Genomic DNA, 11,437 nt, shown 5'->3' with positions numbered 1-11,437 from the left:
GTAAGGAAATAAAGGTGGACTTGCTATATCAGTGACTGAATCCCAGCCGCACATGAGTCTGTATGAGACACTGAGACGCACAAATGTTACATAAGCACAAAATGAAAGTGGAGCAGCAGAGAATGATTTGTTTGAGGGTCAGTACTGGGCTGGACTCAAGTGGCAGCTCTTTGCACAAACGCCATGTGCAGTGACCCACAACATGTGTTACTATTCAATACTAGAGGAATAAAGTGCAGTGAAAATAACATTTGGGAAGAAGCCGAGGGACTGGGTTTGGGAGGGGAATGGTGGTGCAAGTGCCGGAAAGAGCTCGCATAGTTTCGCATTTAACCCCTGCCCATCCTGCAAGTCTGTCTGCCAAGACGGGACAGAGCGAGTTAAAAGACCTCCTTTACCTCTATATCATATGGGCTATTTCATCTATCAATCAGCCCTTTCACTGGATTAGACTTTGCGATCGGAGGGGGCAAGGGGTGGGGGTTGGGTGTGTGTGAGAGAGAGAGAGCTGCAGGATCCGGAAAGTTATTCCTGCTTGCAGCAAGCTCCCAGCCTATAACTGTGTAGTACCAAGGCAGAGCCAGTGCAGCACAGGAAGAGACAGAGCAAGGGGGAATATTAGGAGGTGGGGGGCAGGGAGACAGAGGGCTGCGGGAGCTAAACCGGCCAACGCTCCGGCGCGCACATACAGGGCTTTTCCCGGGACAGCCAGGGGCGCTGCGCCTTTAACGCCTGGGTACAGTACTGCACATGTATGGGGGAACTCTAGGCGGGGTTAAAGTTCAGCTCATGGAGCGGCTCAGCTGGCTGCACTTCGCAGAGTTGGAAATGTGAAAGCAAGAAGCAGGCTTGGTTTTTTTCCCTCTCTCTTTCTTCCCCTTCCTTTCCCCCCATACACACCTCTGTACCACCAACATATCCCCCCCGATTCTCTGGGCACCTCCAGCAGGAATGTACTCTCCGCTCTGTCTGACCCAGGTAAGCAGCTGTCTGTGTGGGACTGGGGGTGCGGAGCTGGGACTAAAGTAACTTTACTGCTTGCATTTCTCCTCGCGCCTCTACTTGTTATTAGGGGGCTGCCCTGAGCGCCTCTGTGCATCCTTTGGCTGTCGGGGGATGCTGGGAGTTGTAGTCACAACAGCTGGGGGAACGCAGGCAGGACTTGTATGCCGGGTTTGGCAGGGCTGTGTGAGGGCCCTGGGGCGGATACGGGTGTGTTACTTCTGGCAAAGGAAGGCAACACTGGAGGAAAGAGACAATTCTTCAAGTGAAACATTGTTATAAACACTGACATTGTTTACTAATGTTTTCCACTAAAGTTTCTTTTTGGCATACAGTGTAACACACACACACACTGACACCTTGTCATAGGAGTGACAGATAAGTGCCATTAGGTTCTAGTTGAATGCCACCATGTGAGCTTTGGTTGCTTGCCACATAAGGGGCCAGTTTGCTAAATATGCACTACAGTGCTGTGTTAGTTAGTGACTTCTGGATAAAATGTAGCGCTTGTGAGTTTTAGCATTGTATGTGACATATATGACTTGCAACTTTATTGAACAAATGTGACAGTTGAGAGTTTTCACCCAGCATGTGACGCTTGTGAATTGCAGCATTGCTTGCTGTGCTAGTGAGTTGTTGCAGAGTGCTGTGTATTTTTGGAGGTTGTTAGTGCCAGTGTATTGTGTATAAGCTGTAATTGTGACAATATGTCTATGTTTTAGGTGCTCTACTGTATGTGGTCGTTTTGAGGCACCATACATTTTATGGTGGTTGTCCCCAAGTGAGATTTGATCCCTGTGTCTGTCTGTGTGTGTGTGTCAGTATTTGAGTGTGTGTGAGTATGGTGGGGGCTGGTCCTGGCTGTGCTGCTGTCTCTCTGTTCTCTGGGCAGTGCATAGCCATCTCTCTCCCCCTCTGGTCGCTGCCGCACACATAGGGGGATGACTTCTTCGTGCAACTTTTTTTACCAAGCAGCAGATATTACCCTGTGCGACTCCAGATCTGTGGTAGTATTCTTTCTTCTTTAGGCGTGTGCTGTGGGGTGATAACCAGGGACATGGGACTTGTGGGGAATTGGTTAGTTACATGCCTGTGCAGCCTTTACCCATGGAGACCTGTTTTATTTGGGGCTAAATATTCTTCTTTGGTTTATTGTACAGCTTCAAGTCTTGAGAGTTTATCTCGCCCATATTGCTTCTTGTTCTTTTGATATTTGGTAGCCTTGCAAAAATGAACGAGTTGGAGGGAGCAATAGAACTGAACTCCAGCAATTTAACCCTTTAGGTTAGGGGTGTGGGACAAATTACTTCATTTTGCTAACATATAATTAAAAATGAAATGACAGCATATTTTAGTATTTTTGTACGCCACTTAAATCATAAAATATTTTAAAGCAGTATACCAGTGTCATAAAGAAAAGCCAAGTGTAATTTTGCCATGTAACCAGCTAACTTTTTGCCCTTTTTTTGGGGGGTGGTGGGAATATTAAAAACATTACTAAATATTTATCTTTGCTGCATTTGAACATTTTTTAAGTGACTGTGTATAAAGCAAATAATGAGCTTTTAGAGTGGGAGACTAGTGTAGGCCCGAAAATATTACAGAATCGCTTATGTAGTTTGAATCTTAATTTTGGGCATGTGAAAAATTTCTCTGGAAAGGAAAGGCTGGTGAAAAGAATATTTGGCCTGTTGGCAATGGCTTAAATTGTGCATTTTTATTTCCCCAGATTTGCATGATAAATAGACCACATCGTTTTCTTTTACACCGCAAGTCATTTATAATGCGAGCCTTTCTCTTAGTGCACTGAGCAAGAAATTATGCCAAAAAGCTATTTATGTAAAGTAATCATATACAAAAGTAGCCATGTAGTATTCCTTTAGGAAACCTTTATAACTAAAAAGCAACTTAGTAAAATGTGGGTACCAGCCTTTAAGGACTCATACAAAAAAAGTTCTAAATCAAATTTACTTAACTCTATCAATATTCAACTTGTAACGTTTCATTATATAAGGGGACTTCTAGTAAATATAAAGGGAAAAGAGAGCTGCAGCTGAAACCATAATATATTTTAAGGGAACGGTTTTGAAAAATACATCATGATTAAAATCACTATAGTTACAAATATTAATTTACATTTTCTTTATTTACAATTGTTTGGATTACAGCTTTCACGGCTGCAGTAGGCGACAAGGTCTGTTCACTCTGTTTGGAGTTTTTAAACCGAGATTTACAGTATAAAGTAGTGTGGAGTCTAACTTGCTACCATATTAAGTCCTGAAGCAACTTTAACTTGTATAGAAGACTTAATCGTTCTCAGGAAATATGAAGTTGATCACATAAAACCCGACAGTTAACTTTTTTTCTATCCATAAGTGCAGATTTTAAAATAAAATAACATGAATGCATTATAGGACTTTTGTTATAAGTATAAACTAAAATGACCATTTTGTCCAAGAACTGGGAATATTCTGGACTAAATAATAACTGGGTTTTATTAAATAGTGCTATTTTTCATTTTTAGTTATTTTGTTCTTTGGTGCCAAAAAAATTGATAAAAAAGGTAATTATAAAGTACTAATGGAAGACAGGTCATTATGATTTTTACAGTCTTATTAGCTGTTCATAAATTGATAGAGCAGGTATTTATTAAGGCTGTCTGAAACTGAGCATGGTAGTCTGGTCTCTGGTACTGAATTATTAATGCATAGGTTAGAACTTATAGTTTTTTATTTCACTTGCAGATATAAATATTAAACATGTTTCTCTTACACTCTGCCTCTCGAAATAGAAAGTGATATTTGCTATACACAAATAAGCAACACAAAAAATTCAAATCAAACAATGACATTCCTTTTTTAAGCTAAAAATAGTACAGAATTACTACCGAAAATATAGGCCTAGAAATACTGTGTATTTAAGCTTATTTGACTTAAATATGCTACTGTTTTGTAGAGGGTTCATCCTAGTACAGAAAACATATACAATTATTCCCGTATACCTATTTTTAATGAGAAGCCTAAATAATCACTCTAGCTTTGTAAAGAAAAGTTGTTTTGTATACTGTTTAAAAACACCGTAATGATATTTCATATTTGAATGTTAACTAATTCACTCTATGATCACAGAATGGTTAAAATTAAACATAAGTCTGACTTTTCTAAGTATATATCTGTGCCAAAGTTTTTCTTAGGAACATGCCTGCTAGGCCTTACTTGAATTTGTGTGTGTATGTGTGTGTATGTATGTATGTATATATATATATATATATATATATATATATATATATATATATATATATATATATATATATATATATATATATATATATATATATATATATATATATATATATATATATATATATATATTTTTTTTTTAGTCTTTTCTCTTCCAGCTCAATTTTTCTAATCCAACCCGTTTTCTCTTTAACCCAACCAAGCCCGCAGGTCTGGAATCTTGCAAAAGTTTTTTTTAAGGAAACTACATACTAACAGTTACTCTTACTAATATCAGACTAAAAGCATGCAAGATGCTTGTGTACATATCATAACTCAGAGTATTATCCAGAACGTTTTCCTAGTATTTTTTGTGCTTTTAATACCAGTGCTGAAGAGTATGGATATTCTTTGCAAGGTGTTTGTGTTTAACCTTGAAATCATTCTCTATGCTGCTGTATGGAGTGTTTTACCTATACCATCTTAAAAATGCATTATGGTTTTTGTATGGTCAGTTTTAAAAAGCACTTCTTTTTATGAGCGGAGAAATAAAGTGGCTGTAAGGTTGTGAGACTTTAATATAGCAACTACTTTGGTGTACTGAATAGCTTGTACATCCTACCTCCCCCCCCCCAATTTTATTTCTTTCAATTCTCATATCACCTATTTTTCTTTGATATACAGTGTCTTAGCTGCTGCAATCATGATGGGACTACACTTAGTTAAGGCTCTGCCCAAGTGTAAATTAAATGTTGATTTAATTATGTTCTACGTGTAGGTAAGAAATAATTTTTATGTGAGCAATGGAAAGATATAGGAAACTTATAGATAATGGTTCCCAGGATTCCTCACAATAAAGGTTAGCTGTAGTTTTTACAGCAACCATGAAAGTTTTACTATCCTATCGATTTGTGGGTGTAAACTCATCTTACATTGCATTTACTGTGCCTCTGATTTCCACTCTGAAATATTGATTCTTGTGCATCTGTGGAAAAAAGGCCTTTGTGTCCAACTAACAAGAGGACAGGACAAATGCAAAATAATACACCACTTTTATAAACTTTATAAATGAACGCTATGTCCCCACATCACCTTTATCTAACTATATAATTTTTATAATAACATAAAAACAATATGTGTATTTAACAATTTTCCCTTTCACTACAACATGCATTCTTGTGTGTGCTTTGTTGCTAAAATCATTATACCTTTCTTTGATCCATTAGGATGAGTTCCATCCCTTCATTGAAGCACTTCTTCCTCACGTACGTGCATTTTCTTACACGTGGTTCAACCTTCAAGCCCGAAAAAGAAAATACTTCAAAAAACATGAAAAGCGCATGTCAAAAGAGGAGGAAAGAGCAGTGAAGGATGAATTGTTAAGTGAAAAACCTGAGGTCAAACAGAAATGGGCATCCAGACTCCTGGCAAAATTGAGGAAAGATATTAGGCCAGAGTACCGAGAGGATTTTGTGCTCACAGTTACTGGGAAAAAACCTGCATGTTGTGTTCTCGCCAACCCCGACCAAAAGGGCAAAATGCGACGAATTGACTGTCTTCGTCAAGCAGACAAAGTCTGGAGGCTAGACCTTGTAATGGTGATTTTATTTAAAGGTATTCCACTCGAAAGTACTGATGGCGAACGGCTTGTAAAGTCTCAACAGTGCTCTAATCCTGGTTTGTGTGTACAGCCCCACCATATAGGAGTTTCGGTCAAGGAACTCGATTTATACTTGGCGTACTTTGTACACTCAGCAGGTAGGTGCCTTTTTCATTAGGTTCAGTATCACTATCAGTTTTTATTGTTGTTTGTTTCTTTCTCTGGTTCAAAAGTGTGTGGCCAGTTATCTTAAATTAGATTTTTTTTTTATCTACATTGCTATGCATAATACATAATGTCACTTTCTCACACAGTATTGTTGCTCCAAGTGTAACTGCATTAAAGTCAGAAATACTTGATATGAGTTCATTATGCAATTTTGACATATCCATGAGTTGAAGTGTCATATTTTCTGACATTAGCAATGGTAAGTTTACTTGGAGCTAACTGCCAACTTGCTCAAAAAGCAATTCTTCTATTATACATCTATATGTGTGTTTATATTCTCTATAATTTGTGTGTAGCTATCCGTAGATACACATATACTTACATATGCATAAATGTCCTGGAAACAAGGACATCAGTAAGTGGAGGCTGATGCACTCCTTGTAAGATTTATTATTTAGATGTTTAATAAATGAAAAACTGCAATCAATATAAAGGAAGTAGCTGCCATTTAATATCTGCATGTACTTTAATAAATTGCTAGAGCATCAACATCTTTCTTCTCTGTCAGGGCATACAAGCAATGTTAAAGGCCACCTAGTAAACAGACTGTTTATCAGTTTAAATGCCAGGGTAGTTGTAAACCAATCACTAAGAAACCTCATGTACGCCTATATATTTTACGTTAGGTTTGGGTGCTTTGTTCAGATAAACAGCTTACGTAAGTCCTGTTTTTGTTTTTTGTTTTTTTTTTTTTATGTCTTCTATGCCACATACTACCAGTATGTCTTTATAGCCATAAGTTCAAGAGCCCCACAGAAATTGCAGGAGAGCCTTGTTTACGTAAAATTAAATTGTTTTCTTGTGTTACACCTCTTTATCCAAAATGTTGGTTTAATCTGTTGTAGTGATGCCACATTAGTAAAATATCTAAGCGCCAAATGTATTTTGTTATACTTTTATTGTTATATGCTGGCTACCATAGCAGACATGTTCAATACAACTGTAAAGCAAGACCTGTCTGGGAAGTTTGTTGCACCTCATTTTGTGAAACTGTTTACTCTCTGTGATTGCTTTTTCTTTTTTTTTAACCCTTTGAGGGGACATGCTGCACCTCTTGTTGCCAGTATATTCAGTGTGTAATAGATCAAACAGGGAACCTAAAAACATTCAAATGAACATATTTTTATATTTTGCTGCCTTAGAATCCATGTTGGCAGGTACGTAAAGCATTAAAAGTTGCATAAAGAGCCGTGTCACAAACAGTTAAAAATAGTCTTGGAAAAAAATACAGATGAGGTTGCAAATTAATGCATACTTGTTGTATACTAATATTCACTGTTCACATTCTTTTGACACTGTTTTATTTGGTGTATCTGATGGTCTTTTTCTTGGTTTTAGAACTTAAACGACAGGCTTCTGTACTTATTGTAAAGTGGTGCGGCCTGTAAATTGCAACACTATCCTTGTCTATCTATCTACAGTATATATATATATATATATTTCTTATCGTATATATATATATATATATCATTATAGCTAAATATCTCAGAATAACTATATATCTAGATTTGATCTGCCAGTCTGCATTCTTATTGATATATATATAACGGATCTTTCTGTAATTTGGATCTTCATACCTTAAGTCTACTAGAAAATCATGTAAACATTGAATAAACCCAATTGGCTGGTTTTGCTTCCAATAAGGGTTGTTTTATTAATACGGAGAAAAAGGAAGTCATTTTAAAAAATGTGGATTATTTGATTATAATGGAGTCAACCTTTCTGTAATTCAGAGCTTTCTGGATAATGGGCTTCCAGATAACAGATTCCATACTTGTATAGATGTATGAAAAGTCATTTGAGAAAGAGGTTTTCATAATTAATAACCCAAACATATTTCCCTTGATAAGAAACTTTGAACACTTTCATGCTTGGGTGGACTAAAAGGTGCAAGCAAAATTTTGAGACCGACCAATTGGATAATTCTATCTGTTTAAACAACAACAGATGTAGAATTTTCATGCTTTCTAATTTATTTGGTTTTACGTTTTTCAGTTTCTTAGTTTATTGTAGGAGACTGTTTTTGCTTGTGGGAGTACAACAGAAAAGGCAAATTTATGGCTTTTCCATAAATGAATGATCTGTATCAGAATAAGTAGTTAAAACAGGCACGTGGCAAGGTCATATTTAAGTTGTTAAGGTCATAACCTTTGCTACAAAGCAGTTGACCTTGTAGATAAAGTTTAACCTTTGATTATTAGTAGCCAGTCAACTATAAAGCCATGGAGTTTTACAGCTGTGGTGCAAATGTTGTCAATGTGGGCAGGTAACAGGATGAAAGTAATAAGAAAGCATTTTCTTGTTTAATTTTTCGTAAACTGAGACTTGTAGTGACTTTGGGACATAACTGTAGACACATACTAGATGCTAAGCTTTATACTGTGGCAAGTAAAAGATTATGTGATGCTTGATATTTCATATGTTCTTTGCTCAAGGAGGAACTGACAAAGTATGAACTAATTCAACAGCAGTTTTAATACCCCAAAGAATAGGTCCAAATATGAATAGATTATGTAAAGAATGCACATATTCTGAAAGTAGTCAAGATAGTGTCTGCACATGATTGAATAATTCTGCTTATTTTTTTTTACTAAATGTAATATTGGTCGCTAACACAAAATTCATCGCAATACGAATAAATGTTCATAAAGTGAACATTTTTGCCTTTGCAAACACTTTGCCCCTCACACCACAGTAGTACAATGATTGCAAAATTGTATAGTTTGCGATAGTGTGGAGTATATATAATAAAACTTCTTAATGAAAAAGTTGTTACGTTAGCTCCTAAAGTGTACAGCACCCTCAAGCAGGTGTTAAGGGTTCGCAATGCGCAATTAACATTCACTATGCAATAAAAGCCTAATGAAGAATATTACATTGTGACATGCAAATTAATTTCCCCCAAAATGTTTACGTTCTTTACTCAGTAGTTTTATCCTGAAAAAAAAAACATAGAAAAATAAACTTAATGATGACAGAGCAGTGTCATGTAGTGTAGTGTTAACATATTTATTTATTTCAGAGCAGAAAGGAAGACATGCATGATTCACAGATGGGTTTTGGTGGTCGTATTTAACATTTGGGGGCAGATTTACTATGGGTCGAATATCGAGGGTTAATTAACCCTCGATATTCGACTAGGAACTAAAATCGTTCGACTTCGAATATCGAAGTCGAACGATTTAGCGCAAATCCTGCGATCGATCGATCGAAGGATTATTCGTTCGATCGAATGATTAAATCCTTCGATTCGAACGATTCGAAGGATTTTAATACAACGATCGAAGGAATATCCTTCGATCAAAAAATCACAGGCAAGCCTATGGGGACCTTCCCCATAGGCTAACATTGACTTCGGTTGCTTTTAGCTGCCGAAGTAGGGGGTCGAAGTTTTTCTTAAAGAGACGGTACTTCGACTATCGAATGGTCGAATAGTCGAACGATTTTTAGTTCGAATCGTTCGATTCGAAGTCGAAGTAGTGGTCGAAGTAGCCCATTCGATGGTCGAAGTAGCCCAAAAAACACTTCGAAATTCGACGTTTTTTTAATTCGAATCCTTCACTCGAGCTTAGTAAATCTGCCCCATAGAATTAGACTTGGACAATTCTTAAAAACATATGTATGAATTTGATGGTGGGGCAATATAATCTTTTTTTCATGATATAATTCCAATATTTCTCCAGGAAATACATTCATTTTGTGAAAATACAGTCACTATCTATATAACTAAACCGCTCCAAACACCAAAGACTGGAAATTAAAGTTAATCAATAGGTAGTGGCATCCAGATTACACATCCGTGAGTGTTTATAAATCTGCAGAATACAACATAACACAAACAGTCTATTCTACATTCCAATATTTCAACTTCATCCATATTCAACAGAAGTCAAACTAATACCATATTTGCCACGGTGTGCCACATTTTACCTTTATTTTGGCATCAGTCCTACAGTTTCATCACATAATGATTTTCAAGCCCATGATATGCAGATTGCCCAGATGGTCATGCTGGCATAAATTGATAGAAATTACGCATTTGGCTTGGGGGATCATTATGACACATTCTAATGATGTTTTGAATTTGCAGTTGTTATTAATATTATTAATAATGTGGAGCAAGAAATTCAGTTTTGTGAAACCTTTTGAGCAATAGATATTCAAGATTTTTTTAATTTTTTCAGCCATAAATGTCAGTTTCCTCTGCTGCTAAAAGGTGTAGGTAAAGAGAAAATTTGCCAGTGCATGGTTTTCCTTTAATAATAATAATTATTACAAAAAATGAGGTGTTAGTGCCACACTTTATCCAAAATAAGTAAGCTCACGTGCCACATCAAGGTCCCTAATTGTACGTGAGTTCTACACTATTTGTGAGCATTATAAGTTTGTAGTGCATTTAAAATCAAGTGCCCCAGCAACCAGTGTGACTGAGTAGTAAGACCACTGCGCACTTACCCTTAACTCAGGAGCTCTAGTGGGAAAGCAGGGAGCTTTTAAGCCCCAGAATTCAGTGATTGTTCCAGCCTTAAATATATAATGACTGCCCATAGGTCTCTATGACGAAGAAGAATTATTAATTATTAATTATTATGCAGTGTAAGCTTTGACTGCCTTTTGTGCACATATTGACAATGTGAGTGACTTTTATTAGAAAAATGAACTTAGATTTTCAATATAATCAGGCTGGATCACAATTGTGCATTGTTTATATTTTTCTAATGCTATAATGGCCCAGTCAATCACCTGACTTGAATCCAATTGAAAATCTATTGCCACGAAATTTACACCTGATGTCGGCAACAACCCAATTCACACATACAAACAACCCAAAACAAGTAAGTCCATAAATTAAGTTATGTGTAGTAAAGTGGAATGGCACAGGAACCAATTTCTAAGACCCGGACCGGACCCAAACCGCAACCCGCAGCCAGCGACCTGCACCGCAACCCGCATATTTACCCACTATGATCCACTACCCGACCCGGACCCGCAAATGCCTTATCCACAACCAAGAACAAAAGATACAGGTACCGGCACACAGGGCGAATTCAAGCAGGGGACTGGCCCCTTACGTGTTTATTAGTCAGCACAACGTTTCGGGGGCAGTTCCCACTTCGTCAGGATCACGTGATGAAGGGGGAACTGCCCCCGAAATGTTGTGCTGACTAATAAACACATAAGGGGCCAGTCCGCTGCTTGAATTCGCCCTGTGTGCCGGTACCTGTATCTTTTGTTCCTGGATGTATTGAGGAAGTGCCGACTTCCTAGGGTTCGAGCACCGGGGGTAAGCACTCCATAGGGCTCGGGTGTGCACGTGCCTATTTGGTTGATTATCCGCAACCAACCCGCAGATCACCATCAAACAGGAAGTGATGTTGCTGACCACCAT

The 11,437-nt window shown here is 37.4% G+C and overlaps 1 protein-coding gene across 12 annotated transcripts in view; it reads left to right on the top strand.

Moving 5' to 3' along the window:
• The first annotated feature begins 518 nt into the window (after nucleotides 1-518).
• LOC108715533 (nuclear factor 1 A-type) overlaps nucleotides 519-11,437 on the top strand; it is a 222,718-nt gene continuing 211,799 nt past the window's right edge. For 3 of the 12 annotated variants that reach the window (XM_018260775.2, XM_018260772.2, XM_041561388.1), the window contains exons 1-2: nucleotides 519-978; nucleotides 5,447-5,978. In XM_018260775.2, coding sequence (XP_018116264.1) covers nucleotides 952-978; nucleotides 5,447-5,978 — 559 coding nt within the window. In that variant the 5' untranslated portion in view covers nucleotides 519-951. Of the gene's footprint in view, nucleotides 979-1,688; nucleotides 2,010-5,446; nucleotides 5,979-11,437 lie in introns of those variants that run through there. The other 9 variants (XM_018260770.2, XM_018260773.2, XM_018260771.2 and 6 more) reach the window with 9 other exon arrangements.

This window comes from Xenopus laevis, chromosome 4S (assembly GCF_017654675.1).
Source record: "Xenopus laevis strain J_2021 chromosome 4S, Xenopus_laevis_v10.1, whole genome shotgun sequence".
In the NCBI taxonomy this organism is placed as follows: Eukaryota; Metazoa; Chordata; class Amphibia; order Anura; family Pipidae; genus Xenopus; species Xenopus laevis.
Note: the sequence above shows the minus strand (reverse complement) of the source record. Positions and strands in the feature narration are given on the sequence as shown.